The sequence below is a fragment of the Centropristis striata genome, chromosome 17 (genome assembly GCF_030273125.1).
Source record: "Centropristis striata isolate RG_2023a ecotype Rhode Island chromosome 17, C.striata_1.0, whole genome shotgun sequence".
NCBI classification, from domain to species: domain Eukaryota; kingdom Metazoa; phylum Chordata; class Actinopteri; order Perciformes; family Serranidae; genus Centropristis; species Centropristis striata.
In genome coordinates this window covers 25684181-25704790 of record NC_081533.1, presented here as the reverse complement: position 1 = coordinate 25704790, position 20610 = coordinate 25684181, and the positions used below count along the sequence as shown (strand labels likewise).

The window sequence follows — 20610 nt, the reverse complement described above, 5'->3', positions numbered from 1 at the left end:
AGCCAACAGGGGAAGTTGTGGTCTGAGCTCTAAGTCCATTTGTCTCAGATCTCATCATACCACTCCCCCTTTAACACCAACCAGAGGAAGGACACACACCGAGGCTTGGCCTCATGCTTAATACTTGATTTTCAGACAAGTGGAGGAAATGGAGCTTTTGAAAAAGAATAGTGTTTAAAGATCTTGTGAATCCTTCCAAAAGCTGCCTGTTGCAATGTGACGGTGAAAAACAAACAACTCACAACTTTGCAGTTGGGTCATAAAATATTTATTAGGTTTATTTGGGCATTGTACATCACTGATTATAAGCAGTCGTCTGTCGAAAGCCTCACTAGAGCGACAAGTGAACAGGAAGAGACCCTGACTAACAGACGAGTGAAGGAGAAAATGAAGCAACACGTCAGCAGCATCACGTTAACGGTCAACTTCACCAAACACTATGTCCTGTGTACCTGGGAGGAGAAGAAGAAAAGGCTCAGTACAACCTCATACAAAAGTTAATACAGGTGCATCTCAATACATTAGAATATGATGGAAAAGTCAGTTTCCAGTAGTTCAAGTCAAACAGCCCCAACCAAGTATTGAGTCATATACGGGTGTTTCTGCAACTACGGTCACTTTTGACTCTCCCAAATTAAAAAAAAATCAACCTCGATGAATTTCAATTTTAACCATCAGAGTCTGTAATACATATTAACAGGTACACAAAATTGTATGTAATCGTTAAGATTTTAATCTGGAAAATGTTTATTTTTTGATGGTTTTCATCACTTTTTCTTACAAAATGTCCTTACCGCAACATTAAAATAACGTTCATTTTATACATTTTCCTTTTTGAATTTTTTCAAAATTTTAAAACATTTACATTTACTTTCATCAAATTTTGTGCATCATTGTAAAAACTGATATAAAAAACTTTTGAGGGGTAGTGTATACACTACCGGTCAAAAGTTTTAGAACACCCCAATTTTTCCATTTTTTTTATTGAAATTCAAGCAGTTCACGTCAAATGAGCGGCTAGAAAAGGTACAAAGGTAAGTGGTGAACTGCCAGAGGTAAATAAAAAAAGGTAAGCTTAACCAAAACTGAAAAATAATGTACATTTCAGAATTATACAAGTAGGCCTTTTTTCAGGGAACAAGAAGTGGGTTAACAACTTAACTCTATGGAGTCTTGGGCTATTTTGAATTCTTTTCATCTCTTTGCAAGTCATTTTGTGTCTTTTTTGGTCATTTTGTGACTTTTGGTGTCTTTTTTTAGTCATTTTGTGACTTTTGGTGTCTTTTTTTGGTCATTTTGTGTCTTTTTTTAGTCCTTTAGTCCAACATAAAATGTGACTTTGAATTTTTTTTTTACTTTCAAAACACTATCATGCTCAATAACGAATTTTAAATGTTGCAAATGTGCATTAATTTCAGAGTACACTGACACATTAAACTGCATAATTTTCAATTAAATTCTGGAAAAGTTGGGGTGTTCTAAAACTTTTGACCAGTAGTGTAGATGGACATACTTTTAAAAGGCCAACATTTCCATATTAAACATACTTTTTACTTTTTTCTTTTGTAATATTACATTTACATATTACAGACACTGTAGGTTAGGTCTTCATTAAATGTAAGCCAAACTCATTATAATTAGAAGAATTTAATTAATTCTGTGTGTAATGGATCTATATAATGCGTTATTTTCCACTTTTTGAATTTATTGAGATGCACCTGCATTTCAGTATTGCACTTCTGAAGCTGGATTCTTGAAGAATCATTAGTTTCTTACCAATAATGGCCACCACGTCAGCCAGCATGTGTCCTTTGGACATTTTATCCAGACCAGCCTAGAGAGCAGAAAACATCTGTTAGCATTCAGAATAACTAAAGACCAGCTAATTCAAATGAGCTCTTAGAAAATGGAATATTCATAATTCATGACATTTTAGCCTGAAGTTAATGCACTAACTACTCTAATAGTTTGTTTATGCAACTTTAAAGACATTTTTAGCCTTGAAGAGTAAAAAAAAAAACAACAAAGCAAACTACGTTAAAGAGCAGTTCATGCAGCCATGAGCTAAGAGAGGAGCAGGAAGAGGGGGCGGTGCTGTACGCTTTCAAATATTGTTTCTATAGTGCTTTATAAAAATCTACCTAATGAACTAAAAGTAGCCTTAAGGACAAGCCGTTAAACCTGCTGAATAATTGATACCCGGTGTTTAATATTTCACAGTGTCTTGTGAAGTTTTAAATGCGTACCAAATGAGCGAATCCAGGAGCTTTGATCTTGCAGCGATAGGGTCTGCTGGAGCCGTCGGATACCAAATAAACACCAAACTCTCCCTGCAAGACACAAGGAGACACACAAATACACTCTAGTAAGCACATTACATCACGACAAGTCCCTAAAGGCCTACAAAGGCTTCCCAGTTAATTAAGACTAAAGAAAACCTTGTGTGTTCTACTGATCTACAGAATGGTACACTTTATGTTTGCAAGATTAAAATCTATCAGGGCTGATACAGATTGTTGTAGTTATACGGCTAGTCAGAGGTAAAAAGCAAAAAGGCAATTTTATCTTACAAACTCCTAGTGCTCTCTTACCTTGGGTGCCTCCACAGCTGTGTATGTGGCCCCTGGGGGGACCTGGTAGCCCTCTGTGTACAGTTTAAAGTGGTGGATCAGAGACTCCATGGACATCTAAGACGAAATACACATAAAACATGTTATAGGGTCGGGTCTGGAACTTATACCTGGGATATTTCCTTTTAAATGTTCTCTAATGAAATGACAAATTATAAGTGTATACAGCTGATATGGACACTATAGACATCTGAATTAATGATTTTTGCAGTATAACATTTGTCGGGTAAATATGAATGTAGAATTTTTAACAGTATTGCATGTATGTATTAATTGAGTTTGTTATTGTTTTTCTTGTATGTACTGTTTTTGTTTTATGTTGTTTGTATGTCATTTTCTTGTCTTTTTAGGGACCCCAGGAAGTCTAGCAGTCGCCAAGGCGTCAGCTAATGGGGACCCATTCAATAAACAATAAACTATGTCATGACACACAGTACATTTCTTGATATTTTAAAACTCCTCGACAGCAATTCACAAATGCTCAATTAACACTTTGGTGCACACAATGACACCTGTATGGTGATTCTAGTTGCCCCAGCAACACGTCTACAATAAAACACTCTTATCCATTAACTATTTCTATTGGAACAAAAAAAAAACAAACAAAGCAAATCCCAACCACATCAAATTCATTTTAACGGTATTTAAAGCATGGAATTGCACACATAGGCCTTTAACAGCTATTAAGTCAAAATTAATAATGGCATGATGTAGGCCTACATTGTAGCATACTTCTAGTTACAAAGCTAATTCCACATTGGACACCACTACCCAGCATGTTCCTCGCCAAAGTTTAGTCTCTGGCAAACAAAGCGGAAGAACTACGGATCATCACTCATAAATGGACTGCAACATCATGGTTTTCATAAAATCTAGAGGTGGGCAGGGATGGGTTACTGACATGCAGAGGTCAATTTGTTGTTCAATTTAGGGGGACCAAATTGTGGAATACCTTTTCCCATCTGGTAAAGGACTCCATCTCTATAAAATGCTTCAAAAGATGTCTGAAAGCTCATTTAACTGCTGTTTTGAAATTCTAGTTCACACACAAATATACTTTTTTAACATCTTCATTTTTGTTTTTAATTGTTTTTGTTATTGTCATTATAACTTGTTGATATTATACATTTGTTTTTTCTATTATCAGTTTATTACTTTCTAATGAAATTTTAGGTGGAGGCTTTAAATAAGCCCATCTGGGTTTTCTGCCTCTCCCTGCACTTTACATTATATGTTATCTTTGTCATTTTATGTAATTCTAACTGTGCAAATAAAATAAAATTTAAAAAAAACTCAAGTCCTGGACACCAAGCCCTGATTTTCGGAACTCGTGATTCGACTCGGACTTGCACTCCAACGACTCAAAGCCCAATGTTTTTTCAGAAGAGTCCGACTCAACTCTTCTTGAATACTTGTATTCTACTTGAATACTGGGGACTCGGGACTAGGAATCAAACTCGGGTATTGATGACTTGACTCAGGCTTTGTTTTGGTGACTCGAAGTTGGACTGGACTCGAACATGGACTTGAGAATTAATGACTCATCTACGACACTGGAGGAGTGGGGCGATGCCTTAATGTGAACAAGACTTAAAGACTAGTCAATAATCACTAGTAGACACGTATAAACTTTACTTTGGCGAGTCATTTCATTCACTCTCCAGACTCGTTTCATGCTTCTCTGCAGATATAAAAACACTTTGATCATACGTTACAAACTCGCCCAGAAAGTGGTCTGGATGAGCAGGGATGTGTGTAACATTAAGCCACAGTTTAAAAAAAACAAAACAGACAATATAGCTTGAAGTTCTTTAAAGGGTAATTTACTATATCCCTGGTAGAAGAAGCACATTAAGTATATTAAATACATTGCCTTAAACCTGCATTGTAAAAAGTCTTCTGTTCTTTTTCTCCTGTGCATTTATTTGGTTTCAAGTCTGTTTTTATCTAGCCAAATTACTGGTCCAATTAATATCACAGTTAACATGAATTACACATACATGTTGCTGACTAAGCTAACTAGCTAGCTCTGGTATTAGCTGGAAGCTCCACCCTCTCGTCCAAATATGGTCACCTCTGGCTCCAAATAACCAAAATGGCAGCAACAAAAAAAAATACAGACACCAACGTGTGACGCCGCAGTGGCAATGGTCTGTGGTCATGTCTCAACAGCTGTTTTGAAAATGTTGCACACAAACGTTGGAGGAAGTTGAACCTGCTGTGTTGGCGACCGTAATCGGAAAATGTATATATATAGAAACACACATCTTCCAATGAATTCCACAACATAATCAACTGACGAACTCTAAAACATTCCAACACGAAGGTGAACTGGAGGTGATCTCAATGCTTGAGGACCAATTAGAGTGAGTTTTATCGCAGAACTGGTCTAATTCTATAAAAGGTAGTGTGAAGATACATTTGTGACACCTGTGAAAATTTAATTAACGCACAGAAGCCATAAAGCACAGGGTAAAATTTAAAAAAAAGTAACAAGCTAAAACATTTTTAAGATTTAATAGCCTGCAGGCATGATGAAACTTTCTCAATCTGAAAGGGAAAAAAATTGTAGTGGAGGTTCAAGTCTCTGCACTCAGCTCACCTTCATCTCAGACCTCTTGGGTGGGGCAACCTTGGCGTCATCCACCTTAATCTCTCCTTCTGGCATCTTGTTGAGTGACTGGTGCATGATCCTCAGGGACTGCCTCATCTCCTCCACTCTGCACAGATACCTGGGCCACACAGATAATACAGTACATTAGTAAAGTGGCCACAAATCATAATCAGCTTGTGGAAGATAATTTAAGAGGAGTTGAAACAGAAAAAAAGGCCAAACTGTGTGTTTGTCCTTTCAAACAGGTCATTTCTTTTAATTCTCTCTGAACAAAAGCACTTTTCATATCCGTGTTGTTTTCAACTCTGACAGCTCAATGTGATTCATCTCTCAGACTGTGACAAACTTCACAGCCTCTGTGATTAGAGACAGTGAACTGTGCTGGATAGAGGACACTGCCTCAATGAAAATCTTTAACCAGCAACATTAAGCTCACGCTTCCAGCTGTGTCTGCATAAAAACTATGATTTATTTATAAATGGTGGCCCGGTAATGGCATAAAAGCCTCTCTAATAGACACTGTGCTGTATTGAATGTTAAATGTTCAAAAGGTCCTACATTGTAAAAGTGATTTCAATGCATTTTTTTAAAATCATAAAGCAGGTCTAGGTGCTTCATAAATACTGAGAAAGTATCAAAACACCTAATCCACGGGGAAATGCGCAGTCTGTATTTGGGAACTCTGCTTTAAACGAGCAATCGGAACTTTTCTAAGGTCATTCCCTGGCTGCAATGATGGTGCAGGGAAAAAAATACATGGACCAATCAGAGCAGACTGGACCTTTTTGGGAGGGGGATTTAAAGAGATAGGCGCTAAATCTGAGCATTTCAGACAGAGGGTCAATACAGGTGTCTTTTTTTGTCTTGTAGCAGCTTTTACAAAATAGCAAGACAGACCAGTGGAATTTAAATATCTGCCATCTTTTTCAAAGGAATGTTTGATGTCTCGTTAATGTGTTTGATATTAATAAAAAAATCAAACGTTGCATGCAAATTTAGTGAAACACATCCCTGACTTGAAGGAGGCGGGAAAAATAAACTGAAGGGGCTGTTAACAGGGTTCCTACAAGCTTTCCCAGCACCGTGTAGCTGTGGTAAATTACATATCACTGCACAGTGCAAACAGTTTACCGATTCTGAATGTTCACTTTATTAACATTAAATTAGATGTTACTGTGCTGTGTCGCATGTTTGTAAGTAGACTTGGCATTTTACAAACAGATTCCAAAAAAGCTGGGATGTTGTTTAAAATGTAAATAAAGCATCACAATTTAACCCATTGAAGCCTGGAAAGCGGATAGCCTACGTCTCAAATACTTTTTGAATTTCATTTCTATCTGCTACAGAGGCTGAAAAATCTATTATTTGGTAGAAGCGTTGACACTTCTGTTGAATTTCCAGAAAAACTTCAGGTTTTAGGGGATTATTTTAAAATCGCCCAGAGGTTTTACAGGCATTTTAGGCATCAATGGGTTAACTAAGACAATATATTTCATCTTAAAACTAAATTTTGAAAAAATTGTAAATACACACTCTATACACTTTATTCACATCTTACACAGTGTCACAACTTTTTGGGAATAAGGGTTGTATTTAAAATAATTTCAAGGGTTTTTTTTAAACCTTGAAACACCACATTAAATTTCAGCAACTAGGAACCTTGTGTTAAATAACAACCGCAGCCACTGTCTCATGTGTTACCTGTCATAACAGTCTCCGTTGCTTCCGATGGGCACGTCAAACTCCACTTCGTCATACTTGTCGTATGGCTGAGACTTTCTCAGGTCCCACTTGATGCCTGACCCTCGCAGCATCACTCCACTGGAAGAGGGATGAGGAGAAAGTGGTAAATATCAGTTTTTAACAAATTTTTGCTTAAAGTATTTGTGCATTTCACAAAACCCATTTATTGCTCTTTCATTAGTGGGTTACCTGAAGCCGTAGTTGAGGGCTTCCTCAGCAGTAACCACCCCGATGTCAACAGTACGATTCTTCCAGATACGATTGTTGGTTAACATCTGCAGAGGAAAACCAACAGATGTCAACCTTCACACCGCATCCTTATCATGACTTACCACGTTAAGAGCTAGTGGAGTTAAAACGATGAGTCACTCACCTCTTCCACCTCATCGATTCGAATGGAGAAATTCTTGCACCACTCATAGATGTCGTCCATCAGGCCAAGAGGCATATCCTGAGACACATTTTAAACATTAGCACTTCACTGATCATGTTTATTTTTATCATAATCTGATGGATTAGGTGATCTACATGTCATCTGCCTGATACATCTCTGGTTTTTCCTCTTTGCAGGTGTTGGAAAGACACAATGTTCCTAAAGAGATAGCTTGTTTAATTTGTTATGAATTGTCCTACCTGATGCACACCACCAGGTCTGACGTACGCAGCGTGCATTCTGGCTCCGGAAACTCGCTCATAAAACTCAAACATCTGAGAGGAAACAGGAGTCACACACAGTTAGAAGGCTTCATGGAGTCAATACTAAAAAAAAGGCTAGTGCTTTTTAGCTGCTTAGCTTTTTAGTTTTTTAGGATTAAATAAGAAGTGCACTGGTGTTTGATCGCCTTGCAGGGTTTAGTCTACAGGCAAACTTCTGGAAGTTGTCTTGATAGGAAAGTAGCCGTGTCAGGAAAATGTTCGGGGCAGAGTTTGCCCTAAGAAAAACTTAGTTGATATTTTCTTGCCTAGGTATAGATGTGTAACTACTGTAGGTAGAACTGATAATTAGAAAATATTAATAAATCTAACTTTAATGAAGAGTATAATAAGAATTGCACAGAATTAGCAATTATCTTCCCAGAAGATGAAGCTCAAAATTATATAATCAGGTGAAACTATACGGCTGCAACATATTTGTCAGCATTTTGGGTCTGAAATTTTGTATTTACTCCCATAGAGTTACATGATTTTCAAAAACTTGATTACTTCTTACTTCATTACAGTAGAGGTTATGCATGACTCTGGCCGGTCCGAAAAACTTTCCTCAGATAAAGTTAAAAAAAACATCAAAGAACTGTCTAATTCTGACCTTCTCTCTCTCCTCGAACATCCAGAAGAAGGGCGTCATGGCACCGATGTCGAGGGCGTGTGTAGTGATGGCCATGATGTGGTTGAGGATGCGAGTCATCTCTCCATATAGAACTGCAAACAACAAAGAACGCACACAAGCATTTAAAGATGATGACTCTATTGACTCACACTTAAAAATGGAAGTTTTAAGTCTTTGTTTGTAACAACTTTTCACTGATTGCAGCTGCCCAATTACAGCTATAACACTAGTATTGCACACACACAGGGGACATGCAAACACTTTGAAATCAATACTATTTATTTCCCCAAATATCCCGAATTATGTGAACAGCAGCTCTATTTATTTCTCAAACATCTGAGAGGAAACATATATACGAGTCATTTTAATTATTCGGCCTTTGCAGAATGTGTGGAGACCATTTTTCGTCTCTACCTCTGATCCACTCTGCTCTGGGTGGAGCTTGGATGTTGAGCAGCTTCTCCACAGCCAGAGAGTAGGCCTGCTCATTACACATCATGGAAACATAGTCCAGACGGTCGAAGTAGGGCAAAGCCTGTAGAATAAAAAAAAAAAAAGAGGAACTGAGGTATACTGGGTAAGGGACTTACAAGAATTGTGAAACACAGGACACATGATGAGCTCTTAATCTTCAATCAAGTCTGATGATGTAACAGTCTTATTTTGTCATTTTGGTGTTCCCTTGCTCTACATTTTACATTAAAACATCATTTTCAACAGTACTGTTATATTGAACACAATACAACAAGACTTGGAAAGAAGTTGTGTTGCAATTTACTGTTATGTCAATGAGTTCACCACTACTGCTGTTTCTCAGCCTGGTAAAAAGCAAAAAGAGCACCACAGATTCCCTTCCTGATTTTAAAACATTTTATACGAATACATACACTGCAGTATGATCTATTTAAACCACCACTAAATATGCATTAGAAAATACAGAAACGCTATTTACATATATTGTAAGAGGTTCAGTACCTGTAGGTAGGTCTTGTACTCGATGAGCTTCTCTGTGCCGCGGTGAAGCAGGCCGATGTGGGGGTCACACTTTTTGACGGACTCTCCGCTAAGCTCTAAGACGAGACGCAGCACGCCGTGGGCTGCAGGGTGCTGCGGACCAAAGTTGATGGTCAGGTTGGACACATCCTGCTGTGCAGGAGCATCTTTGTCTGCAAGAAGAAAACAAAACCATGCAGGGCATGTTAAAGCAAATCACAGTGTTTAGTTAGAGTATAAAACCGGGTATGGCTTCAGGATGTGATTTTCTAATCCAAATGAGAATTAAAAGTAAGATTTGCTGTTTTTTTTTTTTTTTTTTACAGATTACAGTTAAAACTGATCAAGTACTTGATGTGAGTAATGCTGATTTTGGTATTTATTATTGTCACACCTGAAGCCACAAACGTATATAGCACACAGACACACACAGACACACACAGGTCAATTTCTTGTTCATTTTAATGCCTGTTACATCTAAAGGTACATATGTTTGGACAAATATAACAATAAAAGCACAAATAGATCATAACAATTTAATTCAAGAGCTGATATCTAGCCATTTTTTGGTTTTAAAACCATTGAACATGGCTCAATAGCAGCTCTTAAATTAAACTGTTATGATCTATTTTTGTTCTTATCATTATATGTGTCCAAACAAATGTACCTTTAGATGTAACATGCATTAAAATGAAGAAGAAATTGAAGAAAACAATGGTCTAATGACTTTTTCCATGAGTGTATATATAACAAGTCTCAGAATGTATTGACACACAGCCAAGTATTAACTCCAGTGTGCTGTGTTAACTTTAACAGCCCTGTCACATATAAGGTGAAACACTTATGGCCTTTCTCCATCTAAATAAAGTTTGGTAGACTGACAACACCAGGGAAATCACTGAAGATATGTCAAGGTCTTTATCTTCCAATTACTGACAAAGACTGATATGTTGTTTTTCACAAGTCTATCAGTCTTGACAACCCAACATTTTCCTTAAAATTTAGTTTAAATAAATAAAGGCTTCAAAATTGTGTAGTTTGTGGATCGTACCATTCCATGGGGGTGGTTTCCAATTCTCATTCTCGCGACCCGGGTACATCATTACCCCTGCAAACTGCTCGGTCCATTCCACATCTGGCTGCCATTGTTTCTGCCTGTGAAAAACATTGGAAATTTCCTAAACATGAGGTGACATTGTGAGCAAGCCTTTAGTTTAGAGTTCAGACAACTGATGAGATGCAAACCTAGTATTGTAGCACATGTTGCATGCTGCCAGAGAGACTTTAATCTCATTTCGTTTAGCCTGTCAGTTGGAAATCTGACAACTGATAATCAGATCTGCCACCTAGAGCAGAGCTACAAGTCATGCAAGTATTATAAAATGTGTTTTTCAATGCTAATTATTGCATCAATACATGGCTACATAAAAAAACAAATTATCTGAAGTATCTGTAGACCTGCTACTGTGTCCAAAATATCATCACATCTGTAGTAAGATGCTGCAGATGTTTTATCAGTCTGTGGTGACAAGTGTGTTGTTTTATGCTGCAGTCTGCTGGGGAGGCAGCATCACACACAGAGATGCAAATTGGACGGACTGGTCAAAAGAGCTGGTTCTGTGGTTGGAGCCAGGTTGGACACACTGGAGGAGGTGGTGGTGAGATGACCTGTCAACATGTTCAAGGCCATCTTGAAACACCTGGATCATCCGCCACACTAAACCATTATGGACCAAAAAAACAGCAGTGGACGGCTCCTCTCTCCATTGCAGGACGGAGAGACACAAAGATCCTTCACTCCTACAGCCATCAGGCTGTCTCATTCTTCAAGAGATTCTACCAGACTAACTGAATTTCCCCTCGGTGATGAATAACGTAATTTTGATTGATTTTATGTTCAATGCCCCTTTACTTTAGTGCTACATAATCAGCACAAGTCGAAAAAAGACAATTTCAGAGACCTATTAACTTATTTCGTAATAACATAGTAACATATAAAAGGCAGGTTATCTTTATTAATGTGCCATTTGCATTAAAGTCGTAAATGTAGCTAGAATGGATGCAGCCAGATACTTCTGACTTTTATATATTGGTTAAAATTACTTATTTATTATTATTATTATTATTATTATTATTATTAACAACCTCCTAACCAGCAGATTAGTTGTGTTATAATTCTTGTAAAATGTGACAGATTTTATACATAAAGCATAAAATACACACAGAATAATTTTTGGTAAACACTGACACACGTTGGATAATCAAAGGGCTAACACCCTAGCTAGCTCACTAGACAGCAGGACAACGTAGCATATCATCCTGTAAGGTACACGGGATTTAAATGTGAGTCAATTGTGAAAGAGTAAGCTGTATAACAGTTGTGTTTTGCAAAGAAAGATAGAGCAAATTGCAGCACGCAACATGGATTATTTTGACGAGATCAAGCCGGCTTAATTAGCATGATGCTAACATTAGCCTGTCAGTGTTATGTGAAGCTCAACACAAGAGTCACACGAAGCCACACGGTTTGTAGTTTTGTTATCTTACCTGTTTTGCACGACAGTACAGCCAGGGCTCAGCAAAGCATTATTTAATATTATTTTTGTTGAAGGACGTCCTAGTTTAGAGAGCGACCTCAACATAGTGGCCGCCATCTTGGCTCCAGGACAACCTCTGGCCAATGACGTAGTAGAGGGGCGTCTTCTTCTGTTGTGTTGGAGGCGCGTGACGAGTGGACGTCTGCCACCTATGGGTCATTTTGAAGTACATCAGAAACTATGACGTCACCATGTTAAAATAATCGCCTAACTCATTTTTTCAAGTTTTGCAGGAAACACAAAAAACTTCACCAAAAGTGTAATATATGACATTTATTGATCATTTCACGGTAAAAGGATGTAACAAAGGATGGCTATTGGCATAATAATAACACTGTGTGTAAATTATGTAACTTAAGAGAAATACATTTCACTTAGGCAATTTTTGAACACTTTATTTTGAAGGTGTCTACATAAGAGTGACATGAACCTGTCATAAACATGACATGACAAGTTTCATGAGCATTAATGTTACTTAAAAGTGTCCTTAATGTTCATGACACATCCCATGTCATGTTTATGACACGCTCATGTCACTCTTATGTAGACACCTTCAAAATAAAGTGTTACCATATCTTGCTTAAGTCACAAAGGCATGTTCAAAAATATTGCCTAAGTCACATTTTATTTTGACTTAGGCATAATAAATCCGCTCAGTCACACATTTGACATAGGCCATTATCTTAAAGGGGTAAAATCACATGATCTGATCAACTGAGGATGTGGCGATTTTACCATAGGTGGCCGGGGTCAGGAGATGATTTAGGCACAAAAAAAAAAATTTGACAAAGGATGACTTAGACGATTATTTTTTTTGCCAACATTATCTTTACTGAGTTTTCAAAATGTTTCCAAATAGACGATTATTTTAACAGTGTGACGATATTCATATGGGACTCATTTATAATTAGCCTGCTCGCAGTTTAGCTCCCCCTATACTTACCTGGGCAGGTGGTACGTTCCTGTTAGGTGAAGCTAAGATAGGACAATACCATTCACTGGAGTAGGGGGGGAAAGAGGTGGCGGCTTACAATAAGGCTGCAGCTTTCATTACTTAAGATTGATTTATTTTTGTTGGTTCCAGCTTTGCCTGCTACAGCAAACTTTATGTTATTATTAATGCCACCTTTTTTGCACTTCACGCTACACCAACCTGCTTCTTCAACTTCCCCTTTTCAGTTTTCCAGTGCCAAGCATCATCATCTTAACTTTATATGGGGTGGGAGAACGACACACAAATAATCAATCCACACTTTTATGTTTAAAAGACACTACACAGCATTTTTTATTACTTTTTATCCAGAGCTGTGCATTTGTCATAAAGAAACATGGGTAAATTCAATCAGATATTAAAGGTATATTAAACAATTGTATCATTCTTGTAATAAACCCCATACTGCTTGGTGCGTAAGCTTATTTAAAACACAGTCTCCATTTACCCTGACTTTTGGCTTCAATTGCAACACAAAATCATGTCCAATCATGAACTCATCTTCCCAAAGATGACAACCCCCACTTTTTTTTTATAAAAAACAGTGCTTTTATTTATGTAATACTGTGGAAAAATAATTACATACCATTTTTAAAAAATATTGAAGATAATGAAATTAAAAAATGAGAGTTTGATAACGTTCGTTGTACATCTTTTGAACAGCTGTCTCTGCTACGAAGAACAGTACAATAAGATAAACATTGGATTTTTCTAAATTCAAAGACACAATAATACAGGATACAGTCCTACCAGAGGTATAAAAGTACTGTAACAGGATTGTGAGAGAAATGATATGGACATATACTGAAACACACACCCGCACACTTAGACACAGACATGCACACACACACCCATACTGTATACACACGGTCATGCATACAATAGCCGCGCACACGCTTGAGTCGGGCGCTGCGTGTTTACAGTATGCTTCCCATACACACGCAGTCATTCACACATCTATACAAACACACTGTACAAATCGATGTGCGCGAATGCCCACACACTCCCTCTTGATCTCTTTCTCTATCACACACACTCACACACTCACAGTCACACACTACTACATGTCAATATTGTGGACAAGCTTTCATTGAACCTCTCCATACACATTCTCCTCCGGCCGTTTTTTTGGCAGACAGACGATGAGGAATGATTCAAAATGGAAATGGACGACATGTTCCCCTATAAGGCCACTCAGTTCTAAACCCAACATCTGTGTTTTTCTCTCTGTCTGCACCAAGCTTGTAGTTAGGAGCTCAGAGAAAAAGGCTCCAGCCTACGAAAATGTCTGGGAATGACTCAAGGCCCCAAGCCTGGTTTGTAAAGCAACAGTCACCAATAGAAGGAGCTTCTACTGCATATACATGGTCTAAGGTGAAGAACAACATGAACACTTGGCACTAGGTTTCTTTTATACACTGATATACCCTTCCGGCTGTTGTTGACTTCACTCTCGTCTCAGTGGAATCACCCGAGTTAAAGTGGGCTCACGTTCAAACTTTTGGTCCATACATACATACATACACATTACATGTTTTACATTGACAAAAATAATTCTGTAATGTTAAAAAATAGAATACAAAGCTCTAGTCTGGTGTGCAAATAAAAAGAAGACATTACACAGATATAGATAAGGGACGTCTAAGCATGAATACTGTAGATGCAGTGCAAAATGATGACAAATCCCCCAGCCCCGCCCCCAGCCCCGACACTCTCCCACACGCCGCCTAACAGGCATGATGGCCACTGTACAGAGGGGCATTCTGGGATACTATATATATGTGCTCTATGATCATTGAATAAGACAACCAGCAAAAAAACAAAATAAAAAAAATGGCGGCCAGAAATGACTTCCACTGGTTGAGGTTTTTCCAGATCACCGTAATTGACAGTTTAAGACGTTCTCTCTCATCATTTACAAAGTCAGTTTATAGCAAAAGCTATCGGGCTCCAAAGATCTGTGATGTCTCTTCCTCTCCGGTTCTTGCTCTCTTTCTCAGTCTTGATTGTGACTTTCGCCGTCCGCTCTTTCAGAGCTCAGATATACAAACACATTGGGAGTGAGGGAATTCAAAATTGTGTGGAATTTCCCTTCCCTGTCTCGCTAAAACTCCTTCTTTTCCACTCGTCTCTGTCTCTCTCTGTGTTTCTCATATGCTCCCTGTCTCATGGGCATGGTCTTCTGACTCTGTGCATGGGTGTGTGCGATGTTTTCTCTGTGTTAGTGTGTGAAAATGTGTGCGTGTAAATCTATGATTGTGTGTGTGTGTTTTTTTCTCGATGTGACACTATTTATAAGATGCGTCCTCATGCTCTGCTAAGACTGTGAGGTGTTTATGCATCTCTCTGTCTCACACGTGAGTCTGCATCCTCTGTGTGTGCCGGCTGTGGGAGTAGTCAGAGTGTTGCGAGGTGTAGGAGAAGCGAGTGGAGCTGCCGTACTTCCCTAGTCCAGTCTCTGATCCCGAGGGAGCGGGACCCCCGGGACCCCCGGGACCCACGGGACCCACAGGACCCACGCCAACCCCAGGGCTGCCCACCCCGGATGCCACCCCGGGTCCCACCCCAGATCCCACCCCGTACATTTCGTAGGACGGGCAGGCCTCCAGCGTGGCCAGGCTGGACGGGGCAAAACCCATGCGGTAGGTCTGGTAATGCGAGGGGTATCCGTAGTTGTCGTAGGCCAGCTGAGAAGTTGAGTCCAGGAGGCTGCAGTCTCCCGGGAAATCGCTGGCCACTGGGGCGGGGTTAGGCGGGGGCGGCTGGCTCTGGCCCGCACGGGTGAAGGTGTTGAACTGGGCGTAGCTGATGTGGGACAGTCTGGAGGGGGGTCGGGGGTCGTAGCAAGCCTGAGGGCGGCCGGGGGAGGTGAGGGGGCCAGGGGGGACGGGCGCCCCTCCGCTGGCTGTGGCTCCCGAGCCTCCGGCACTGCTGCTGATGGATGCAGCGCCCCCTGGTGTTCCTGCAGGGGAGCGGTAGTCAGAATAGTGCAAGGTGGAGCGGGAGGCGGGGCGGCCTTCATCGTGAGTGGAGGCTCGTACGTTGTAGTAGCCATTGGTGGGGTCCTGAGGACAAAACACAGTCAATGTTAAAAAAATAAATAACAAAAGCTTCTTCTACAGTACAGGCCAAAAGTTTGGACACACCTTCTCATTCAATGCGTTTTTCTTTATTTTCATGACTATTTACATTGTAGATTCTCACTGAATGCATCAAAACTATGAATGAACACATATGGAATTATGTACTTAACAAAAAAAGTGTGAAATAACTGAAAACATGTCTTGTATTTTAGATTCCTCAAAGTAGCCACCCTTTGCTTACTAGAATATAAGACATGTTTTCAGTTATTTCACACTTTTTTGTTAAGTACATAATTCCACATGTGTTCATTAATAGTTTTTTTTTTTTTTTTTTTTTTTTTTTTTTTTGGGCATTTTGTATCTTTTTATTGATAGGAGAGATATTGAGAGTGAAAGGGGGAGCCAGAGGGGAAGACATGCGGGAAAGGGCTCCGAGCCGGATTCGAACCCGGGCCGCCCGCTTACGAGGACTGGGCCTCTGTGGTATGCGCTCTACCAGGTGTGCCACCGGGAACGCCCCATTCATTAATAGTTTTGATGAATTTACAATGTCAATAGTCATGAAAATAAAGGAAACGCATTGAATGAGAAGGTGTGTCCAAACTTTTGGCCTGTACTGTATATGCCAGTGTATAGACTGTTAGGGTTAAAGGGGCTCTGTACTAATCGGGTTCAGTTCCCCAAAGAGAAATTTTCTTGTAGAAGATCAGAGGTCAGAATGTCTTGAACTGGTCAGCATCCAGGTCCAGATTCTTTAAAATTGTGCTGTGAGGGCAGTCTTCCCTCTTTTTTAGTGACTCGGCTGCTAAAGATCAGAGTCTTAGTCCTATTTCAGAAATGTAATGGATGAACATCAAGTAATGAAGAACACAGGCCCTCAAATATTCTAATGACACGAACAAATGACATGTTTCAGCTTTACAAGTAATCAGCAAGACTGGCATCATGGAGCAGAACTTAAAGATCTTCTATGTATTGTATATCAATGAACTTTTAAAAGAGAGTGTTGGTAAATGTTAAAAGAGAGTGGTACTGATCTCCAGTAGCTATCATGACCTTTGAATATTAACCAGAGCACAACAATGAGATTTTAACTACATATTATTCATTTTTAGACTGTTTTGTTAATGCATATGGCGTGACGTTTGGCAAGGGTGTGTATTAGGTCTGGGCAGTTATTCAAATTTTATTTTCAATTATTTCAATCAATTGAATTTCTAGTTAAAAAAAAAAACACTTTAAAAATACTTTTTTTAAGTGCAATACATGAATATTTTTCGCTAAAAAAGTAATTGTGATCATGATCTCAACTTTGTCCAAAATAATCACGATTATGATTTATGCTATAATGGAGCAGCTCTTGCATTTGTTGAGGGTTTTTTCTTCTAAGTCTGAAAGTTCAACTTCATCTCTTATAGTAAGTCAATAATAAGTTGTGCAGACAAAATACAGACACCCAATATCCCTTTGAAACTCATTTAAACCAAAATTTATCACAGCCATTACAAATCAAATCATGCATTCTCTGATATGTCGCTGTCTAGAGTCCTGGCTTCAAAACTGTTTAAAAAAACAAAACAAAAAAAGTATTTTCCACCAGATTGAGTCATTTTATCAGTCATTGTCTTGGTCCACTATAGTTATTGCTGCTGTACTGAGCATAGTATAGTTTGATGCTGTGTCATCAAAATCAATATTGTTGCTTATCACTGACATATCACAGATTGTGAAAAATACATAATCCCCCTGGCATTTAGTGAACACAAAATAATACATTTATGAGGGGTTTTGGCTGTATTATAAAAACAAACTGGCATTTAAAAGTTTAAAATTCTAAAAATGAATTACCATGTGATGGTTTATTGATCAGCACAGAGGTACAGTAAAAAAATGGAACTCATTAAAAGTGGAAAATAATATTAATATATAATATTTTATAGCAGTTTTGGAAAGGGGAGGATTTTTTTTTCAATCTGACATTGTGTAAACGAAGTGGCATTTAACTCTTTATCAGGCAAAGAACTATATTTGGTAACTTCAGGTAATATTTAGAGAAAAGAGTTGCAAATTTACTAGATTAAAGTGGCAAATCTACAAGAAAAAAAGTCGCAGAATTAAGAGAAAATAATAACTTTTTTCTCCCAGATTCACCACTTTAACCCTTAATAGAGCACTCATTGAAATACTAGCAAACTACAAATTTCAACCCTAGAGAATATTGGAGGATATTACATACTGCCAGAATGTGTAAAAAAAAACATACGAAAATAATATTTTGAGAAAAAAGTTTACGAGATTAAAGTGGCAAATCTATGAGAAAAAAATGCGTTGATTCATGAGATTTAAAGTACTTTGAAGTTTAAAGTAACACTAACCCTTTTCTCGTAAATCTGCGACATTTTTGGTGCAGATTTGCCACTTTAAATCTCTTAAATCTGCGACTTTTTTTCTTGTAGATTTGCCACTTTAATCTAGTAAATTTGCAACTTTTTTCTCAAAATATTACCTGAAGTTACCAAATATAGTTCTTTGCCTGATAAAAAGGGTTAAAGGGTTAACATTCTGAAAATAAAAATAATGTTAAATAATAATTTTATATATATAATTTTTATTTATTTTATTTTTTATTTATTTTTATACATGGCATGGCATGAAAAATACCTCTTCTTTGCTGTTTCACAAACTAATAGTGTATATTTTATAATATATAGAGATATATACTCTATGTGTGCTTAGTCTACAAGAAACTAATGTATTTACCCTACCAATTATAATAACAGAAATATTCTTTTTAACAAGACAAAAGCAGAAAATAACATGTATGCTCAAAACTTTGATGAGTGGAAGCGTCCATGTTTTCCTCCAGGCCTCTCCAGCAGGGTGGATCCCTGCCAACATGCACGTTGATCCCACATTGTCTGGCTGAAGGAAGGATGCTCTCCCTGCTCACTACACCCACTTCATGTTGCTCTACTATTATTTCTGACATGCTTCTGCCGTCTCATTGTCTCTTCTCCCCCACCCAACTTTGTTTCACCGCTCTGGTGCTTCAGGCGGCGGGGAGACAAAAAAACAAAAAAAAACACAGAAAACAAAACAGTCTGGCTGAGGCTGTTGTCGGGGTGATCTAACTATCTCCTGGGGTGGATTCATGTCTGTGTTTCTTCAAAGTGATCCAAGGCAGCACTTCAGCTAGAGGGGTGGTGTGTTTGCCCTCACAAAATATTCATGGGGGGGAGTTTCAGCATAACACTTTGGCAGCTTCACGCGTGAAAATGCATTCATCACCGAAGCCCAGCCCCACGGTGTCAAAATGTATAAATGATTCATGCCAGCTGAACGGGCAGAGTATGCCTAAACATCCTTTATCTTTTAAAAAAAAATGTGTTTCCAGTTTTCTTTTTTGTGTTTTGACTTTAACTATCTTCACAATGAATGGGCAACCTTCAAAGCAATCCGATACAATTACTACAGAAAAAACATTTATTCATTCAATGTTCAATTTTGAGATTCTGGGCTATTTGCTTCTATAACATTAACTTTCAGACGAGTGGAAAGAAAATATCCAAAATACACATTTAGAAAACTTGTAATAAAAAAATGTCTTCCTGCAAAAAATGAACTGGAGAAGTGTTTCATTTATAGCTATATTCTGATACCATGTAGAAAGATTTATACAAATATTTTGTTTCTGAAAGCATGATGAAATATTTCAAGATTTATGGAGTGATAAAAAAGTAGAGATGCAAAATTCAGAGAATTTTCAAAGTTGGAAACTTTCCATGGGAATTAACAGGAATGTATGGGAAATAACAGGAATAAACCAGGATAAAGGCATCATTTTTAAGAAAAAAAAATCCAGATTTCATGCAAGTACATTTGAATGTCTATGTCATTCCTCAATCACATGTTTTTGTAATAATTAAACTTGATAAAGTTCTACTTACAAATAAATATATTGAAATGTCATGTTTTTTAATTGTATTATTTTGCATGAATGTCTACTAATGACAAAACGAAATCTTTATATTTATGTTTGGATATGATACAGTTTGTTTAAATTACCCCTGATTTCCAGTTAATTTTTCTTAATTCCCATGGAAAGTTTCCAATTTGGAATATTTCCAAAATTCTCCAGCTTAACTTCCAATGGGAAGTTTCTGGAAAGTGTCCACCCCTTTTCACAATTTAAACGTGGCTTTATCCAATGTTCACATTTCTGATCTGGGAATATATGCAAATTAGCACATATTTACTGTCCAGTTTCAACTCAACTTAATTTATATAATACCTTTTATATACATGCAGTCTGACATAGAGCAAAACTGAAACAACCCAGTCCAAAAAAAAATCTATAAATAACATTTTGCACAACAAAAACAACATTTTTTTTTTTTGCAACAATAAAACAAAACAAAAATGTTAAAAATCGATAAATAAAAGTTAATAAAATAAAATAAACACCAAGAATAAATATAATGTAAAAACCGATGACTAAGCATTTAAAAATAAGGCTATAATATTACTCAACATGAGAAGTAAGTGCTTAATTCATATTTAAAAATAGTAAGATAGCTCGTCATTCTTATATCCGGAGGCAGTTTGTTCTCCGGTTATGGGGCATAAACACAG

The 20610-nt window shown here is 37.9% G+C and overlaps 2 protein-coding genes across 2 annotated transcripts in view; both read right to left on the bottom strand.

Annotated features, from left to right (window-relative positions):
• Nucleotides 1-245: 245 nt before the first annotated feature.
• On the bottom strand, nt 246-12004 carry ndufs2 (NADH:ubiquinone oxidoreductase core subunit S2). The gene is made up of 14 exons (XM_059354887.1): nt 11855-12004; nt 10359-10462; nt 9290-9480; nt 8729-8849; nt 8294-8406; nt 7621-7695; nt 7361-7438; nt 7177-7262; nt 6946-7065; nt 5233-5362; nt 2592-2687; nt 2247-2330; nt 1777-1834; nt 246-452 (listed from the first exon to the last, which is right to left on the bottom strand). The coding sequence occupies exons 1-14, from the start codon at nt 11959-11961 to the stop codon at nt 415-417; spliced, it is 1401 nt and encodes a 466-aa protein (XP_059210870.1). The 5' UTR covers nt 11962-12004; the 3' UTR covers nt 246-414.
• A 1157-nt stretch (nt 12005-13161) lies between these two features.
• kirrel1a (kirre like nephrin family adhesion molecule 1a) overlaps nt 13162-20610 on the bottom strand; it is a 52354-nt gene continuing 44905 nt past the window's right edge. The window contains exon 15 of the mRNA XM_059354867.1: nt 13162-15960. Within this exon, the coding sequence (XP_059210850.1) occupies nt 15247-15960 (714 nt within the window). The 3' untranslated portion in view covers nt 13162-15246. The remainder of the gene's footprint in view (nt 15961-20610) is intronic.